Source organism: Manacus candei, unplaced genomic scaffold, assembly GCF_025592945.1.
Source record: "Manacus candei isolate 608988 ecotype Guabito, Panama unplaced genomic scaffold, ASM2559294v1 h1tg000062l, whole genome shotgun sequence".
Classification (NCBI taxonomy): domain Eukaryota; kingdom Metazoa; phylum Chordata; class Aves; order Passeriformes; family Pipridae; genus Manacus; species Manacus candei.
The window spans coordinates 2596963-2617743 of NW_026138110.1; the positions used below are offsets into that span (position 1 = coordinate 2596963).

A 20781-nucleotide genomic window follows, 5' to 3' on the forward strand; every position below is an offset into this window, starting at 1 on the left:
ATGTCGAACAGTGCTGCTACAATTAACATCCACACTTACCTGGCTTTCATTAACTCCTTGCGGTCATACCACGAGTTCTGGGGCTTACACACATTGCTAATAAAGAACAAATATTTCAAGTAATCCTCCACTGATCTCTAGTTGGTTTATTGTATGACGAAAAATTCCTATTTGTACCTGGTCACTGCAAGGAACAGAGTATTAACGCTGCATCTGTTAATTTTTTTCTTGCAAATTTAGTGCAAAGAATTCTCCATATGTACTCATAAACCTGTTAAAATATCAGCAAATCGATACCATTATACCTTTTTTAATGCATAAATGCAAAAAAAAAAAAAAATTATGATAGTTCTTGCTTTTAGACAAGTAAAATGAAGAGAGCAATCCTTTTGTGGTGAGTTAATAAAATTTCCTAAGACTAAATTCCATAGAAGCTGTACATAAAGTTATTTAGTGCTAAAAATCTACAATACATTTTTTCAAGTATAAGATACTGAAATATTATTGCCAATAAATAGTTGTGCTGTAGTCAAAGCCACGGTTCCTTTGTCGAATCATTCACATCTCAACATATTAGGGTTTAGTTTCTCACTGAGTTTATGTATTAAAATTGCCAACTCTTCTGTTGCTTGGGATTTATCCTCCAAAAGTTCGTAGCGAAGACTGGAGATGTCCTGTTTGATTTCCTTTAATTCACCTGTATTAATAATGGAAAGAAGCATTTGTTAGCAAAGTTTAACATTCATTCAGTACTCTTCTGTTAAGTCCCATCAGCATCTGTTTCAGATTATTATCCCAAAATGTTTGTGAGAGTAGATATATAATGGGGCAGGAGGATTTACCTCTTCTTCATTCTCAATGAGATGTGGGTGTCCCCCCAACCCTAAATAGCACCAAAGGTATTTTAAAAGTCCATTGAACATTAATGTTATGCTCCAGGTGTACACACAACACCAAATATTCACAAAGTGCTGTACACAGGTTAATGAATTAATCACAGCAACACTGCTGAACAGCTGGTAAATATTAGTATCCCCTTTTTAGAGAGAAAAGGCAGATATATTTTTTTTTTCTGAAGAAATGTGCTAAGATCACACAGGAAAAGTGTGGCAGAGCTGGCAGTGAAACTCACAGCTTCTGAGTCTCTCTCCTCTTCCTTACCAACATCCTTGGAATTAGAAAAAGTCAACCAATTTAAAATTACATTACAAATTTGGCACAAATATAAAAAACACATTTAAAAGAAACCAACTGTCAAGGCCAGGCTCATAACAGCATGTTTTCCATCACAGGGTGTTCAGTTCAAGAGCAGAAGCTTTTTAAAACTTTCAAATACCGTTCTTCCAGCAAGAGTGAGGCCTGTGAATTCTTACACAGTATCTGCCTCAGGAAATGATTTGTCATGTGTGAAATAAAAGACTCTGGAAATGCACCTGAATTCTCTAGTGATGCAAACCAGGGGAGAGTCCCTAGATATGTTAAAATAGCTGCAGTACATAACAATTCAGATGTTTCCTATTTAGAATGTAGCAGACTTCAAAAATTGTGTCTTCAAAGGTTGGATCTGTCCTTTGGGTACCAATGAGATGCTCACAACCCAGAGCATTAGCTTTGCTGTGCAGCTCAAGAGTGAGATTCAGGGCTTGCCTGCCTTCCTCTACAGAAACGGGTGACAAAACATGAACCATCATGTCAGTAAACCCTGATTCTTCTGCATTGTCTTCCTTATCTAGACACACATATATACCCATAGCAAAGTGGCATCAGGGCACTGGAAAGACCTGTTGGGGACAGAACACTCTTTTCATCACTCACTTGGTAGATGATTTCCCACATCACAGAGCAGGAACAGGAGGAAAGCAATGGGAATCAGGAGAAGGGCACACTGAGAGGGAGACACTTTTAGGAGTTTCTCTGCTTTTGTCACTCACAAGCACAGCTCTGTGCAGCCAGCATAGGATGGGGACCCATCAGGATAGCAGTCTACACAGTGCTGCCTTTTGCAGGCACAGAGTGGGATTTAATTGAATCCTTTTTTGCTCCCTGCTTCTCACTGCAGAGAGTAACTAAGAAGCAAAATAGCAGCTATGCTGTCCTAGCTGAGGGAGCAGCCCATTCAGGACCCTCACATCACATATGCACATATCCTCACAGCTTTATAAAGGAAGGCAAAACAAGTGATTCACGGTGTGAAGTGGTAAATTGTGTGTTCAACTGAAGGAAACAGAGAGAAAGTTGTCCTGCAGCTCTGACTAAAAGTGTAAGTACAGTCAGTGGCTTCCTCACTACAGATTTCCTCTGTAGCTGTGCATCATGTCTGTGCTCCCAACTTCTACCTGTAAAAGGGGGCCCATAATATTTCTCCGTTCTACTTCTTTTGTCCACCTTTTCCATTTTTTTGACATCACAGGCATCCTTCTACTACCATCTGAGCTTCAGTGCATGTGAAATAGAAATAATCCCTCTTTTTACTCAAAACCTCCATGCATCACTGTAATACTGGTTCCAAAATTGGCTGTGAACATTGCAAAGAGAGTCTTTCTTACCTTCATTTACTTCATCATTTTCTTTGTCCACTTGTGCTTTCAGAACGTAACGTTTTATCAGTCTTTTCATTATTTGCTGCCAGATTAAAGCAGTTATATAATCAGGTGAGCATATATAATTAAGTACTATTCATTTTTCTTTCTTAACTATCTCTGTCACATCTGTGTAAGTGAAAGAATGAACAGCCCCAGATCAAGCAGTTGCCTCACATGGGTTTTTCTGGTGGGACACTGAGAAAGAAAGGGAACTAGCCAACATAGTCAGCTTCCACATCCCTTCCCCAGAAACCAGTTTCAGATGTTTCATTCTCATGCTTTCCAAACTGGGACATCGAAGAAAAATTTTAAGAAATGGATGGGCTGGTTTTGAAGCACTTCAAATAACGGAGCTTCAACAATAATTGTCTTTTTTTTCCAGTAGCACCTTAGAGTTTGTTTTCTACAGGAGGTTTTCTTTATCTGGTGAAGGCAAAATGTACTTGAAAACACAAAATTCTGGTAGTACCTTCACACAGTTCTGCTACTCAGAACAGTGATCACTGCATGTACTTACCTGATAGCGTGTTGGCTGATTGAGAATGCTGTTAAAACTGTGGGATTCAAAAACTCTGGAGTTGGACTGGGTGAAAAGGTTTAACTGGGAAGAAATAAGACAAAATTAATATATATAATAGATATATATACATAATATTTAATTATCTATTGAAATACATTCTATCTATTATATAATTATATTATAATTCCCAGTTAGAATTCAGCTCCATTTTTTTTTCTTTAGACATGTTGGGGATGTTTCTATTGTCACTGTATCAGAATATAATTTTTTAAAATGAGATTGCCTTGAATTATTTCTTGGTTTTGTTGTTTGTTTTTTTTTTAAGCATTGATAATTTTAGGAAATAGTGAATTTGGAGGCAGGGATGTACATGCCCCAAAGCAGTTCTGCTTAGTTGAAAGGGGTTTTCCAAAGAACCACTTTCAGGAATAGCAATACATTTTTTAAAATGGTTGTACAATGACTCAAGGATGACAAAGCCAAGAAGGTTCAACCTCCTAGTCTGCATCTGTCATCAATCTTCTGTGTGGCCAATTAAAAGTCACTGAATCAGTGACATTTCTGTTAATTTACAGTACAACAAATACAAATTCTTTTCAAAGTATTGCTTTCAGACTTTGTAATACACAGGGCCTTGAGCCTGTCTTATAAAAAAAGCCACATGTGTCCTCTTTAACCCATCTGTGCCCCATTTTGCCATCAGTGAAATGAGGGGAACTGTTATCTAATTCTCACAAGGGCATTGGGACACTGCATGGCATTAATATTTGCAAAAAACACTTAGATACCCAAATTTAGAATGTCATGGAATACTCAAGATTATTATTACCAATCCTGCCTCTTTCCAGTTTTCTTCTGCTGAGAACAAGCTTTGACAGCAGCAAGTGAATTATCCTACTGACCACATTTTTCCTTTCCCTAAGACAGGAAAAGGATAAAGTTTTCTCTCTTTAACCCTCCCCCTTTTTTTACCCTGAACTAAAAATTTTTCTACTGAAAGCTTAAAGCATCTTTATTCAAGTAACTGCTTGTGGGAATTATCTGCATCTTTGAATATGCAGTAATTTTTGTTTTAATTGTGGTTTTCCAGTCATTGGATTTTGCTGTCTCAATAAAATTTATAGCTCTTTTGCACAGTATGTTTAGGCAGTCTGAAATACGGACTAATATTATTATACTAATAATTATATTAATAGATATAAAATAATAATATAAATTATTAATTACTGTACTCTCATCAGAAGCACAGATAATACCCTAAAACTTAAAGAAAAGTAGAATGCTGGAATGGACACATAATTCTTCAATGCAATGAAAAGACTTCAGTACCCACCCTAGATTTGGAATTGCCCATTCCCATCTCGATGTCCTTCTGCAGCCGCCTCCTCCTGCACTTAGAAAAGTTAATGATCCTCATGATGAAATAGAAAAAAGATTTGGGGCTCGGTACAAGACTGAAGGGTGGAGGTAACGTTTTTCCATCATCAAAGTACGACAACCAGAGTTTAGAACGAGCAAATTTCCACTCCACATCACTGTCATCCTGTGTTAAGAGATAAAACCAGGTATGTGCTTGGTTTTTACGAAATCCCAAACTTTTTTGCAAACGAAACTTCTTTTAAATATTGACCCTTTCTGGTTTTACATAAGATGTTATTTGCTTGCCAGTAAGACTTGCAGGAGTTCTGCAGAAATGCAACCACTTTATTGAGTTTGTTTTAACCAAATTTCACTTGTCTCTTTATGGCAACATTTCATTGATAATACTTAGTTCAAGCATGTGAAGCATTTAAACAAGCATTATATTTGCACTGAGTGCAAGCCAACATATAAACTCCTTGCTATTTAAAGTGGAACTTTTGGTGGGTTTTAAGGCTTTGTTTTTTTTATTGGAAAGGTCACATGAGTTTGGTACTCACACAAGTGTTGGAGTATTAGATTCAAGGCAGACATGGCTTAAAATGGTTGTGCTCACAGCTCTTTACATAACCATGATTAATAACTCTGATTTATAACAGAGCACAGAAAATATAAACTTTGTTGTCATAAAGAAATCATTAAATACTGACAAACTTATTTTGTCCTAATAGATTCTTACTGCAGTATTCCAAAGCTGAACCTGGATGATTCCAAAGGTGAAATGTTTGCTTATTATAATATATATATTTATTATCATATATATATTCCTGCTGAAATCTCTGACATTTCCCAGAACTCACTGAAAGTACTGGCAATTATATATCCATTTGTACACTGTGTCTTAGTCCTTTTCCTGTTTGTGTGGGTGTGTGCCTGCATCTGTGTGAATGTAATACTCTTTGAACTCATGGTCTGGAAAGCTGGCACTATAAATATACTTTTACTTTTATTTCAGCAACTTAATTTAATTTTTAAACCCAAGGACCTTCATTACTTTAAATTTTCTGTTTGTTTGTTTTTTTAATTGGCCTTGGATGCTAAATATACTATTTAATTATCTTTAAAAATGAACATACTTTGTCATCATACTGAAACTCAAAATATATCTCTTTTAATAAGCAATGCAGCCAATAACATTTTGTGAAATTTAAATTATTTGTTCAACTGAGCCCTTTGGCAAATTTGAAGAAATACTGTGGTTTTGAGGCATATGGCAAAGCTCAGTAAATCTCTAAAATCAAGTTTAAATATTGTACCTGAAGTGGAAAAAAGCACATATCACAAAGAAAGTGTGTCAGCATTGAAAAGCATGGCTCAATCACAATGGTCCTGAAGAGAATCACCTGCATCATACTCCAGGTACAGAGGCATAGCAATGGTAATGAACTACATCCAGTGTACCACTGCTGTACATAAGTGCCTAACTCATTTGAGGATTAGAACTAAACCCCAGATTTCCATTAAAGAACATGTCAAAATACATTTAAACCATAACCTATGATCTTTCAAATACTGAAGCACACTCTGTTAAAAGGAAACATGCAGTAAGAATTCTAAGGAAACTGGGAATGAACCACCCACGTCTCAAATTTTACACCCAGTTCCTTTGTTTCCTACTTCCCAGCAGCTTTCATTTCAGTATTACTTTGGATTTTAAGATTTCTGGAGGGATGACATCTCCTTAGATGCATATACACAGCACAAGAACTACTTGTTTAGATCCTGTAAGGTTCTGCAGCTTGGCTGGGTTGTTAAAATCAGCCCTGTTTTATATCTCTTCTGATATCCTTTGCTGAGGTAATCTCTTCTTTGTACTTTTGCATATCGAGATGTGCTCATGGAAGTAATTCCTGGTAATTCTACCCCCTTTTTCAACATAACGAAAGAGAACAAGTTGAGAACAGAGCCCACCTCAATTTCTTGGTAGGAACTATTGATCATAGCAATGAGCATGTTGAGCAGAACTACCACCATTGTCACGTTGTATATGCCATAAAGAACGTAACCGATGTTCTCTATGAACTTGTGATCGTATTTGAGGACAACAGAGGTGACTTCAGACAAGCCAAATATTGACCAAAATAAGGTCTTGAAACTTTCTTCCACTCTGTAGGGGAAAAAAAAAAAAAGGAGGAAGGCATTATTACTAACTACACAAATAAATATAAGTTGTGTTTGCAGTGACTGATAAGCAACCTCAATTAATTTTTCTGTGAATCAGGGTTGCAGAGCACTGATCAACAAACGGGCAAGGAAGCTTTTTTCCAGTATATTTGATTTCTCCTCTGTGCTCCACCTATCCATCAGAGCTAATCTAGTTGTAACAATACATGCAGAACAACAGGCCAAGAACTAGAAAGGTATTTCATATCTAGGTTTTGAGATGAACCATAATTGCATCTCATTATTTTCCAGTCTAACTCTGCAGGGGCAGACTGTCCCTGTCCTAATAAAGTTAAAATGGGGCTGATGGGAACAAAACCACTGCTCTCCTTTCAAGAGCTTCTGGTTAAACCTTGCATTAGGTCATTCAGAAGATATCAGGTAATATTTTCTTACAATTTGTTGCTCACATCTGTGTGATTAATACAGAGGTAAAATCATTTTAGACTGCAGTGAAAGCTTCCATTATACAAACAGGAAACAACTGGTCTTTTGTATTCTGTTTCTAAGGTTCTGAGACACCTGACTTCCTGCTGACTTCAACTGTCTTCAGTTTTATTTTAGTGCTAGGAGAGAGCATACAGTATCTCACAGACTTTGTCAGCTCAGTGAAAAACCTGAAAATCTCATATTGGCTTTTTACTTCAAATAAACTTCAGACTTACGTTGTAAAGGCCGGGTTTAGTTTAGCTCCAAGGTAGTAGGAATATAGTATGAACATCCCAATCATGAATGCAAGGAAGACCATAATGAAAAGGACCATAAACTTGAAGATGTCCTTAACAGTCCTTCCCAGTGAGATCTGCAGGGGCCCAAAGCTCTCATTTGCAGGCAGGATGTAGGCGATCCGAGAAAAGCTCAGGACGACAGCAATGGCATAAAGGCCTTCAGATATTATCTGAGGATCAGATGGGAGCCATTTATCTCTGGCTGGAAGACACAAAACACAGGGGTTACCCATTTATCACAATGTTGGGAAACAGGTCCTGACAGGATTTTTCCATTAACATGTCTGAATTTAGCTGAGACAAATATCTGAGGAGTCTAATAGTTGCTATTCTGTTTCTATTTCATTTAAGTCAGAAATGATGAAAATAAGTTACATTACCTTCTGCTGGAAGAAAAAGAGACTTGAAGAAACATGACATTCTCTTCTACAGTTTGCATTGTAACTGAACTAAATAACAATAACTGATTCCTTACTGCTTTTCTCAACATGCCTGTATTATCAGCTGTCTTAATAAGCAGCATGCTAACCAGAAATTTATTCCTCTGATGTTTTATTGATGGGAAGTTAACAGTGTTGGTTGATGAACAATTTCCTTTAATAATCACACCAAGCCTTTGCCATTGTTACAAGTTCAGGATATAACCCTGTTCCCATAGTGATCATAAAGACTTTTGCCAATCACCTCAAAAGAAATTGGATCGTGGGTTTTACACGCAATGTGCACAGAAACCACTGAGTTGTGTAGAAATTCTTAAATTACTATGTGAATTCATGCACCATCTTAGCAAAATAACACTGTATTAAAATGTGCTTCATATCAAAATACCATGTGTTTCTAAATGTGTGTTTACACATTCACAAATTCAGATTGGTTACAAAGCAATTAAGTTAAATAACAAAACCAAGTCTGCTGTTATAATATATTGAAGTTCATAAAGGACATGCTAAAATACACTGTCAGCAGCAAATACAGCATTTGCTTGTGTTGCAAATACAGATTCATCACACCTTTAATGACAATTTCTGCACTGCAATAAGTATTTAGCACTTTTATTCTATTTGAGCAGATCTTTACTTGGCCAGCATCCTTCCTTCAGGAGGAAATGCCAAGAGATGTTTATGAATATGAATAACTATCAAACAACTGAACCAGGAAAAAAAATCACATCCAAATTTTATCTGTTGGGCAATAAGGCAAGAATAAAATGTGACTTGTGAATGTTTAAAATCAAGGGGGGTCAAGTTTAGCTCTAGGATAAAGAGATACAACAAAATTATGGGCTGCTACATTGGAACTGTATTTCTCCTTATGCCTATTACTTGGTTTTAATATTCTAGCAAACTTATTTGTCAAGCTAGCCTCATAAAAACTGTTGTTTAAATATCACAGAAACAAAAATATTGAGGCACAAGAGGTTACACAGTGTCACGAACACAAACCCACACAGATATTAATCTTCGGGCTTCTAAATGCCAGTGCATCCATCAAGTTTTTCTACGTTCAGATCTGTTTTACAGAAAAGTTAAGCTCACCATAAGTGAAATATTCTATTTCTGGAGGCAGTGTGACCTCAGAGAGGTCGTTCTCCTCGATGTAGTTGTCCACATACTGCTGTGCTTTCGTGGCCTGCAGGAACGCCAGAAGCCTCGCTGTGAAAGCGGCAATGAAAATGGACAGCATCCCAAAATCCAACACGTTCCATAACTGCAGGATGTACTCCCTGGGTCCTTCCAGCCACAGCTCTTTGCATTCTGACCACATCATACCTGCAACAAGAAATTAAAAAGCGTCGCGGTGTTTGCCAAACTCTTTTCGTTTAAATTCTCTGCATTCTCCCATTTCATGAAACTGAGCAAAAATTCGCTCATTTTTTTTTTGTCACAGCATCATCATCCACCTTGACCTTTGATCAATAGGCTTGATCAAATAGAAAGGTATTAATTGAGAATAATTAGTGGGGATAAAGCTCAGGCACCTCCACAAAGGGTAGCACAGAGCCATGACTTTGCAGTGGAAGTATTATGGCCTAACAACATAACTTCCGTACTTCTAAAGGAGGAAAAATGTAAAATGTGGGAAAAACCCTTCCTCTCACTTTCTTACCGTTTACATTCATAAACCACTTCTGAATCAGGTTGAATTTTTCCACAGGGACACAACTACCCAACAACACAGATGAGCAAATATACATGGCACAATTTACACTGCTGATTCTCCACTTTACAGAATAAGATGCTTTTCAGCATAGAAAGTGGAATTTGGCTGTGTGTAGTTCAGATTTCTTACTCAAACATCTCCTCAGAAGTTAATTGACATGGATTTAATCCAGATCACAGCCTCACAGAATCTATATTTTTTATATAATTTATGTTTTAGAATTTATATCTGCATGAAAACAACTGATGTAAAGATAAAGGGGCCTTATACCTACCGAGTACCCATACCATGATCAGCATTTCTGTCCAGGTGAACTGGGTGGTCTTCACCCTAAAGATCTGCTTGGGGTAATCAGTAACAGTGACATTGGGTAGTGTTGATATACCCTCAAATCTGTCTGAAGCATTGAACACCAGCAGGCCTAGGAAAATAATGAAGGATGCTGCATGTGCCACAAATTTCATAAATGGGCTTCGAAGAATTCTTCCAAGCTGCAAAGGCAGAATGAAAGCAGTCACTCAGTTTTCTCAAAGGAACATCAGGCATTCCAGAAGCATAAACGGGCTCAGGACAGTCAGCAAGCTCATTTTTAAAGGATACTCTTGCAAGTGCACTGAGCTGTGATGCTTCACTGTTTCAGAAGAAAGCCTCCCACAGGGAGCCTCGTGGAATATGCTGTCCTGTTACTGAGCGTGCATGTCATTCCATACACTCTAGATGGCAATGTTTGAGGGGAAACACTCCAAGGAATTACAGACGTACAACGGCAGTGACCAGAAGGAGTTCGTAAAGCAAGCCCAGGGAAAGATAAATTATTAAAATCTCCGAGTAGCAAAATGTTTCCCCTACCAACAAGAGTGTACTATTAGCTTGTCTGTGACTATAGCTCTAGGAAAAATTACAGTTGTCTATCTCTGGCTACTGTACTCCATCCTCAGAACATATGTTCAGATATAGAAGTGCCAAATAAATATCTGTACCTACTAAAAATAATTAATTGTTCCACAAAATGGACTAAGAAAAATAAGGTCAGAAATATTAATGATTTTCAAATAAATTCAGCAGGTTCAGTTCACATCTGCACCTGGTAAAAAAACAGAGCAGCAGCAGGGGCAGTCTGTCTGTACCAAAGGAGAGGACCTGCAGAATATCAGACTCTTACTTCAAGGAATGGTTTTCCTGGAATTTGGGTCAGATGCTGGGAACTAGGCAGACCAGCACACACTAAACTGCATTTACTACCTGTGCAAACAGTCCCAGGTTCCTTTCCTGCTCCTGACCTTTAGAAAGCATTCTGTAATTGCAGTATCAAACAACTGACCTGAATGTATAGCACTTTATTTGACATGAGCACTAGGAAAAACATCAGGTGTTTCTGGTACTGGGAATTAGAGCTCAAGGACAAATGTCACTTTGCCATGTTGGACACCAGCTAAAAATATACTAATACATTTCTATGATATGGAGCAGTGAGTGAGGGATATATTTACTGAAGATATTAATGGAAAGTGACATTTCAGAGAATAATGAGAGTAACAATTACACTATTTCCGTAAAGGTTTATCTTTAAAGCAAATAAATATTTAACCCAGAGAAAAGATCAGGTTCCCTTCAAATACGTAGAAGCAGAGGAAAATTGTATCCTTCCTGAGATGAATTACAAGAGTGAAAAATATAAATGAAACTCACATTTCTTTGCTGTACGCTTGTTAAGGAAATAAAATTGAAAGACCACATTCAGCACAGAAGTAAATTTACACTAACATTTCAAAAACAATTTAAGGAACAGAGAAATCTTCCTCCATCTGATTTACCAAAGATCTACCAAATATACTTCATTTGCAAACAACTCATGTGCCACAGACTACCAGGATTCCAAAGAAACTACTGCTATTACTTTCCTTGGGAGATCATCAGGAAAGCTGAAAGCACCCTTACACTTTTGCATCATTTTAAGAAGCTAGGAGTTTACACTTATGTTCTTTTACAAAGATATCCTATCTCGTGGTTGGAATACTGCGTTTAGTTTAATTTCTGCTCTGTGGTTCAGCTGGTAAACAGACCTCCTAGGGCAGGAATAACAAATATTTTACTTAAGATTAAGTTCTGCATCAGTGAAGTCAACAGATGTTCTGCTAATGGTTTATGTGGGAACAGCATGAGACCTTAAGATGCCATCAGAGGAGACTTAATAAAGAATCTGAGTGGTGACTTTCAAAAAACCCACGTTACTACTACAGATATAATTACATAGCAGAGACTGTGAGGTGAGCACATTCTGCAGAAATTTAAAAAAGAAAAAAAAAAGCTCCCAAAGAAGAGAGAGCTTTTCTTTCTTTAAACGTAACATCAGTTTATTTTCATGCTTCATCACTGTGGTCCCCTCTTCACAGTGCAAATAAAACAAGTGGCATCTTTTGGCTCAAGATTAGAGAACGCTAAAAATATCATCAATTAATTAAAATTTGGAAGCAGCAGAACTGGAGGTACAATACTGCATGTTAACTGCCAGAAATTGAACACCAGCTCCCAGAAGGTTACAAGAGAGGTAATTTATAAAATTCAGTACCCTGCTACACGGCGCAATCCAATAACCAATGGCTAGAAATGGAAGGCCCAGTGCCACAACCAGCACAACCAGACACTTGATAGCAATGGTCTGCTCCCGTAATCCTGAGAGGTTTTCATACCAGATAGTCAGGAGCTGTTGCTGACAGTTTGGATGGGCCACAAACTGCAAGGAAAAAGAAACAAAACATGTTATCATTAATAAGAGTTATGTAACTGCTACATACACAACCACGATCACCACGCTAGGTGTTACACAGAAAGGATTGGAAAATAATCCTGGTAACACTGATAATTTGGGTTAAGAGTGAGATTTGATATCAGCTGGTTATACTTTGGAAAAAATAATTAAAATACTGTAAATTTTGGATACACATTTTATTATCCCTTTACTCAGTAGAGATCATTATGTACTATACACTCTGTTGTTTGCCAGGTCTTGCCTGCAAAACTCCATTAATATTCCAAATCTCATTAAAAAGTGCATAGAGTAGTACAACAGGACCGACTTCTTAAAGAAAATCAAATTAAATCATTGGCAATGAAAACAGGGAACTTTAAAGCTCTCAAGAAGAGAAATCTGAAGCTGTTGCATGAACTTCAAAAAGGGAAGCAATCTTCATACTTTAATCTACTTTGCTCTAAAATTAAAGTCCCTAAGCATTTTGGTGTGTGATTCATTAGCCAGTTCACATATTAAAGTGGCTTGTACATAGAGTGGATTGGCCAACAGAAATAAATAAAAAGATTGTAAAAGTCTTTTAAGAAATTAATGTCAACTCAAACTATGTTTCTATTCTTTTTTCCTAGGCTGTCACCTTCGAAGCTTATGCAGCATAAAACCTGCCAGCCTGGCCCATTTGAGAAGAAGAGATTGGTTTTTTGTGTGCTTGTGCATTCTGACAAATGCCCCCAGCCTCTTCTTTCAGTAAGATAAATTTCATTGTCAACTCAGGACATCAAAGGGACAAATCCCACAGCAGATTAACTGCGGACAAAGGCAGGAAAGTAAATAATTATTTCAAATTACAAAGACATTTCTAAAATCAGGCTTAAAACCGTAGGGAAGAGGGGAGAAGAAACACCCACATCATTCCTTCTATTACCAGAGGGAACGGGAAGAAACAGTAAAGGAGCTTTAAGGGAGCTCTGGCATCTCACCCAGAGCTCTGTGCTGGTTTATTCCTCCTGTTCTATCAACATTTGGATCTGACACTAAGAGGAGATCTGCCTGGCTATAATTTTCCACAGAAAAGGGAAGATTTAGTGAATAAGACGCCAAGAGTTATGGGCAAGTTCTTCTCGGGCAGTGAGTCTGAGGGCTCTTGAGAAGATCTCAGCGACTCATTTAACTCTTGGCAACTGCACAACGTCCAGCACTTCCAAGCCCTCGGAGCAAGTTGTGTCACTTCTCCGCCATAAAACCTCTGAAATTCATCCTTCTTCTCTCTGTGTCTACTGAAATATTTCAGTTTATGATTGTGTTGGTTTTATTTTCGGCAACTGTAAACTCTTCTATGCCCATCCATCTTCTGTGTCTGTATGTTCCTGTATTATCTGTCTCCCCCCACAGCTTCATCTCCTCCAAAGACAGTAGGTCCCCATCACATTTTAAGTACTTTTTTTACCTATTGATCACATCATCCTACAACCTTTCTGCATTTCTCTTCTCTCATTTTAATTTCCATGCAGCATCATACTTTTCATTACATATGTTGATCTTATTATCACATTGATCTAATATTTTCAGATCCGGCCCAAACCCCAGTGAACAAAAAAAGGTGCATGAGGACAGTATTTGGTAACTAAAAGAAATTTAAAAAAACCCCAATTTTAATGTAGCTGCTTTTCTGAGCACAATTGACTGTAACATTTCTGATGTTTTCAGTTTCATGACCACGAACCAAGTCACCAGTATGTAAATATTTTTCTCTGTGACTAAGAGTGATTATAATGTTATTTATTCCTACCATCCTAATGGCTGAGTTTAGATGTAGCAAGAGCAGATCCTGGCACGCTCTGATACACAAGCACACAACACACAAAGAGAATTCTGTATCTTCTTTCTTATCTATCGATTCAAAACTTCAGTGTTTGAAAATTAAATCCTGTGATTTTACTCCAACCTTTATTGATTTCACTCAGAAATTCCATTCTGATTTTTTATCCTGGCAAGAACTGCAGAACTTGGCCCAGTGTCAGCTCTTCTCTGAAATTTTATTGGCAATCTAAAGACAGAGTTGAGACACAAAACTAAAAGCACTACTGCAGCAGCAATTCAGCATACAAAGCAAGACTACTTGTTCTAACTCCTTTTTTTTTTTTCCCTCTCCTTAATTCCCTCAGTCCTTCACTATTGGGGCTGCAGGTTCAGTCTGAACCTTACCTTCAAAATCATATCATGTTTAAAAGATGGGCTAAACTCTGATGCAGTACCTGGGGTATTAAGTGCAAGGGTTTCATTACTAATAGAATTAAAACCTCCATTTCCCTGGCAGCGAACTTCTGAGCACATTTGCTCACTTGTCATATGCTTTTTCCTCCCTCTGAAAAGGGCATATGGCTCATTAACTATTTCATGGACCTGTAGTTCTGTTTGCACAAGGGAACTGACCTTAATGTAGCTGACCCAGAAGCACAGCTAGAAATATGGAAAGCTAAGGAACACAGCCTTGTCAGCTTCCTACAGTTAGAGGGCTGAAATAATCCCGTGTGGAGTTCCCACACCTGAATCCGTTCTAGTCAGAACATCACTGTCACCTGTCCCATCTGTGATGGAGCAAAGCCCAGCAAATCAAAGGACCACCATGGCAGAGACATTTCCTGGCTCAATCCTTGTCATGGCCACTTACAGGGAACATGCATCAATATGGTAACAACTCTGCACCATCTATTTCCTTTCACCAAGATCATTAGTCTCGTAGGCCCTGAACTGTATTTGTCATCTGTCAACACTTTGAGTTTATCTCTTGCAAGAGAAGAGAACAAGTTTGCTATGTGGAATTGTCTTTTTTTTTTTTCCCCACTATGCAGATCTTTGTCATTCTTAACAGATCTGTGTGGCCCTTTGCTCAGCAATGAATTTCATCAGTGACAATAACCTCTCAAAAGAAAACCACAGTCTACAGCAAGAAAGCTGAGACACGAGTCTCAACATTTATACACATTAAAATGCAACAGCATAAAGAATTTATGTGATTTTAGACACTTAACATGCTTATGCACTTTGATTTTTCCCCCCGTTCCATTCTTTTAAATTAATTTAATGCTTGTATATATTTACCTTGAATTTTGGTAATTAATGTGCATTTATCTGCTGTAGATCAATTCCACATTGGAAATGGTGATTCACTGCTTGGGATCTGTGTTGAGAATTTTTGTTACCAATCTTTTGGGGACATGATAAACACCAGCATTTCCCAGTTGTTCTGGCAGGGTGCTCACAACCCATTTTATGTGGCAGATTGGCTCGAGAGGTTGCCACAGAACACAGGGTTATTTACTCTGAGAAACACAAGGCTTCTTGTGGAGATGATGAAACCATAATGGCTGTAAAGAATGGAAATTATGCTAATCATGTAAATAGGTAGCTGTAAATAATACATAGGCACTGCTGTATTTCCTGGGTCCTCTCACAGCAGGACTCAGTATTAACTATTCTCTGCACTAGGGTAGTGTGGGATTTTGAGGAGAACAGCATAGCAATACAATAAAAGCTGCTATGGATATGTATTATGTCAAATTTGCAATACACAGCTCCATTTTTCAGTGCACAACATTCATTCACAACATAACTGTTCATTAAAAATTTCTTTGAGAGGGGCATCAACTGAAAACACATTGTACTTTCCAAAACACTAATCAACCCAAGTGCAAAGATGAACTGATTAACCAGCCACAGACATATTCCATACATTTTCAGGGCTGAATTTTAAAATATTTTTAAAGGAACACACAGAGTAAATTTCTCACTACGACTCACATAGTTGCAGATAAGCTGATTTACTGTCATACTTTGAAATGAATTCATAAATAGTACACTTAATGTCAACTTAAATGTTTTCTCTCCTTTTTTTGAAGTAGTGAAAGGGAGACTTTTCTTTGAAAACAAACAAACAAACAAACAAAACCCCCATGTGTTGATAGGAACACTATTAGAAGGCTGCAAGACTTAACTTCCCAGAATTTTCTTGCTGAATCGAGTTATTTAACGTAGGAAGTAAAAGTAATAAAAATAAATAATGAACAGAACAGATATTTTCATGGGTTGTCACCAACAGTTTCACCTAGGCAGTCTTCTCTTTGGATTAGATATTATCACAGAAACTGGCATAAAGACACATCCTTACTTTTTCCTGAGTGAAAATCTGGCTCCGCTGAAATGTCTGCTTTTGGATTAATGGGGAGAAGGATCTGACCAACTGTCACGGCCCTGCCAGCACACCTGATCTGTGTCATTAAAACCTCCTGCCACTTCTCAGCTGTTGGGAAGCAGATTAAACTAAACTCCTTCATTACAGTCCCCTTCTGCCAGCTCCTGCCCTGTGAGAGTCCTGACTGCACACACCCTGTCTCAGTGAGCGATCCGACCTGCGCCACGATGGGACGGCAGCTCTCCCGCGAGCGCCGGCCGCGAGGGGTTACCTTTTTGACCTCGTACTTGATGGCCAGTTTGACACGGCTCAGGGAGGCTCTGTGTCTCTGCGCTTCCACCGGCTCCGAGTTCAAATCCCCGTTCAGGATGGCCTCCACTTCCTCCGAGTCCCTGCAGAGATCGAGGACACCGACCACGAAGTCCTTGCACTGCATGGACAGCTTGCGGTAGTCGTTCTGAAACGGGAGGGATACAGAAGACGGCCCGTGACAAACACTTAGGAGCCAGCAGGGAGGAGGGAAGAACCTGTACAAGTCACTGAAAATCAACAGCATTTGACTCGCGCTACGTCAAGGTGGGAGCACATTACAGGATTTTCGTACGGCAGAACCAATTATTCTGTGACACGAGGTGGGCACTCGAACAGCAGATGGTGGCAGCTGTTTAACAGAGCATGGGAACACGACACAATAGAGTAATAAAATAAGCTGGATGGGCAACAAGGGAAAGCTGAATGGACAAATAAGTATTGCACAGACAAACCAGGACTTGAAAAAGTCATCTCGCTGTTGCAAAAATTTTTCAGACAACTAACGCAATCATTCTTACAGTGTTGCCTCCCAGGCTATGAATACGTTTTAGCTCTTTCTACGCTGCTGAAATGGCTGCTTACTCTTTACTCTGATGTATCCTGGATTCATTTCCCCTTTTTTTGCCCCCCTCTCTCTGCTTCCGACTTACCCTTGGAACGGCTCACACCCAACAATGTGTACAGTGGGTTACAAAGTAACTGCACAGAACAACTGTGGCATGAGTTTGGACACCAGTATTGTGGGTAAAATACCCCAAAATTCCTGTTTAGGCAGTACAGAAACCAGCTTCTTCAAAGGTATCAGGCTCCTTGGTCATTCTCTAAGAGACAGCCTTTCCTCTGACAACACTGCTGAACTACAGAGACATCTCTGAAAACCTCAACCCTTTTATCTAAGAGCTCTGTCCATCTTGCCCTTCCTCCCCTTCACCTCCCTGTCTATACCTCTCATACATCATTCCTTTTATGACTTTCTTTAATCTCCATCGTGTTTTCTCTCGCTCCATCAGCTTTTCCTTCCATTACTGCTGGAATCGACAGCTCTTCTTGCATTACCTTCTGAAAGTATATGAAGCCAACACTTGCTTTCTGTTATTAAAAACATCTCCCTCCTCCAATTCAGAGTCTTTTCATAACCCCTCAGCACTCAACATAGCTTTTGTCTTATTCTTGAGGTGCTACCTTTAAACTCCTCAGTTGCTCCTGTAAGGCAGCATCACAAAGATTTGCTTCTTTTTCATCTCCTCCCTCTTCTGACACATCATCTGTGGCTCTGTTTCAAAATTTTTAGATTAGCTCTGTAAGGCACATCTGAATCTTTGCTTGCAGTGCCCAACTGGAAACAGCACCGCCTTCTTTTTCAGTGACTCCACAGTTTTTCTACTCTCTATTTTTTTCCCCCACTAGGCCATCAAAACACTACTTTGAGTCCTCTGTTTCTTCATTTGTGTGTGTTTACTGTTCATTTCCAGACACTGCCTTTTTAAAATCACTTTTTGGGGGTATAGATTTTCCCTTTGAGGTGCCTGTCTTCTAAAAAATGCTTCCTTATTGCTTCCACCCTCATAATTTTCTCATTTAATCTCAATTTTTTTCCTGAAACCCTCATGTTTTCCTCCTTTCCTAAGTAATTTTACTTCCTTCTACTGCTAGTTTTGCTAAATTCTCAACTTAGGATCTATATAATGGGACAAACTGATGTGCTCTCAGTAGTTTCAAATTATTTTGGGAAATGATGGGAAAAGATACTGCATAGGATAACTACAAGAATCAGCCATGATTCAAGAATCAGCTATGATCCCATAGGTCAGATTCAGATATGAATCAAAATGAAACACTACTGGAGACAAACAAATAGTACTAGGAATTGTGTTATTGCATAAGACTAACATCCCAGATACAGATTTGGAAACAACCCGTCCTAATCATAGACCTAAACAGAAGCCAGTTATTTCCTTTGGTCATAGAGGACAAATTAATTCAGTTGTCAGTGAACCAACAGGATGTAAGGTTATTTTAGATTTGTTTTTGGTAACCGAGGAGAACAGTACAGAAGAGCCAATTATAAAAATAATACTGGGATGCATGATTAAACTCAGGGAAGGGATCCTACAAAGATAAAACACGTGCAAAGGAAGACTCCAGGATGGTGTCTAGAACAGCAGCAGTCATTAAAAAAAAAAAAAAAAAAAAAAGATAAAAGAGGAACAGTCTTTCTAGACAGTCTGGTCAACAAAGAGTTTCATCACAGGGGCCAAAAATTGTAAGTGTGAACTGCTAGAATTCAGGTTAGAGAGGATATTCAGCAAAGCACAAAGAGGTAAGACAATGTAAAAAGAAGATGGGGATTTTCTTAAGCGAAAACAAAGGAGTGACTAAAGTCAATCTAGTAAAGCCAAAACCAAAACCAAGCCATCAGTTTACTGAAGCCTTGTGTTCTTAAAACTCTTTATATTGTTTTAACAACAGAGTTATGTATCTGTGAGAACCTGAACATCCTTAAACATCCAGTTTCAAGCAGGAGTTGCTTGCACTTTTCACTACAGCTGAAGGCAGGCGTTTACAGAGGTGGCTGAGCAAAAACCATACTAATCATCAGATACAGCTTAACATGAATTCAACCGGAATAAAACTGGTAATCACATTTTCTTTAACACTATGAAGTAACTGTATGCAGTGATGGGAAGATACACTAATTTTTCACTGATTTCAGTAGTAGTACAATATGGCTAAAAGAGAAACTACATTCTTTCTGCCTGACTTTGCAGGCACCTGTAGCTTTTTTTTTAATTTTAAAGTACCTGTTTTGGTGTTATTTCTATCTACCCTACACTTCAAGGTGGCGTCTCATTAAAGTTTAATACGGTTTAGTTTAGCTGGTTTTGTATTATTCAAGTGTTTCATAACCAAATTTTGTTCTTGTATGAATGAACATGGGCTGTCCAGTTGCAGGGAGAGGCTTCATTTACACAGTCTTTTCTTAATCCTTTGTTAAATGTGAAGAGAAAGAAGGAGAAATAATGGGCTTCTAATAGTTAGGAAATAACAGTAGTTATTCTTGCTAAAGGTTCACTCATTTTTCTTTACTATTTAACTTTTTTCCTTAAAATAACACAAATGTAAAGCCAAAAGGTACATTACTCAGAAGTTACTTTCTCAGTTAGCACAGACCAAGCAAGAACATATTTTCACTTGCAATTACAATTGTGAAACCTCGCCTACAAAATGGCAAAAGGGGGACAAACTGCAGCTCCAGTAGTATCTCATGAAGACTGTTAATTCAATAGACCACAGATGGTTTCATTTTGCTGTTCTCTCATGGATGGAGACTCATCCCCTCAAGTGTGTCAGAGCTCCTGCCTGATCCTGGCAGAGGGTGCAAAGCTTCTGCTCTCACAGCTCACACTGTGTTAACTGGCATCCCAAAATATACACCCATTCAGTCTAGAATAGCCTGCTGGTTCCAGAAGGACAGACTGCTTTGCATGGACTATTTGCCTGCAACACAAAGTTACCCACATTTCTACTGAATAACAGTGCTACGTTTTAATTTGATAGGTGGATAGGCCACTTGCTTATGAAAGTTGTGCTTATTGCCAGATAAGATTAAAGATATGATGGATTAAGTCTTCTTGTATCAAATTTAGGGATTAAATACAGGCTATGTTACTTACAAATGCTGTTATGAGAACTGAAAACCGGTATGTGCATTCCTAATATCCAACTCCGGCTTTGAATCTCACGCTAGGAAAACTTGTCAGATTTCCCTCTCCAGGTCTTTACTTACTTATGTATTAGCAAATCAAATTTATCCCAGTCTATTTGATTGCTTTACAGAATTAAACAGACAAACACTACCCACGCTGTGACCGTGGGATCCAATTCTGAAACAATCTTCTACCTCCGGGGTGTTGTGCAAATATCAGAAACCTGAATCTGTGGTCTCGGTCATACAC

The 20781-nt window shown here is 38.3% G+C and overlaps 1 protein-coding gene across 2 annotated transcripts in view; it reads right to left on the reverse strand.

Moving 5' to 3' along the window:
• Positions 1 to 136: 136 nt before the first annotated feature.
• TRPC3 (transient receptor potential cation channel subfamily C member 3) overlaps positions 137 to 20781 on the reverse strand; it is a 36126-nt gene continuing 15481 nt past the window's right edge. For both annotated transcript variants that reach the window (XM_051804945.1, XM_051804946.1), the window contains exons 3-12: positions 16785 to 16970; positions 12142 to 12306; positions 9847 to 10063; positions 8948 to 9181; positions 7350 to 7614; positions 6433 to 6628; positions 4436 to 4645; positions 3100 to 3183; positions 2547 to 2622; positions 137 to 697 (exon numbers count right to left, since the gene is read on the reverse strand). In XM_051804945.1, the coding sequence (XP_051660905.1) occupies positions 555 to 697; positions 2547 to 2622; positions 3100 to 3183; positions 4436 to 4645; positions 6433 to 6628; positions 7350 to 7614; positions 8948 to 9181; positions 9847 to 10063; positions 12142 to 12306; positions 16785 to 16970 (1776 nt within the window). In that variant the 3' untranslated portion in view covers positions 137 to 554. The remainder of the gene's footprint in view (positions 698 to 2546; positions 2623 to 3099; positions 3184 to 4435; positions 4646 to 6432; positions 6629 to 7349; positions 7615 to 8947; positions 9182 to 9846; positions 10064 to 12141; positions 12307 to 16784; positions 16971 to 20781) is intronic.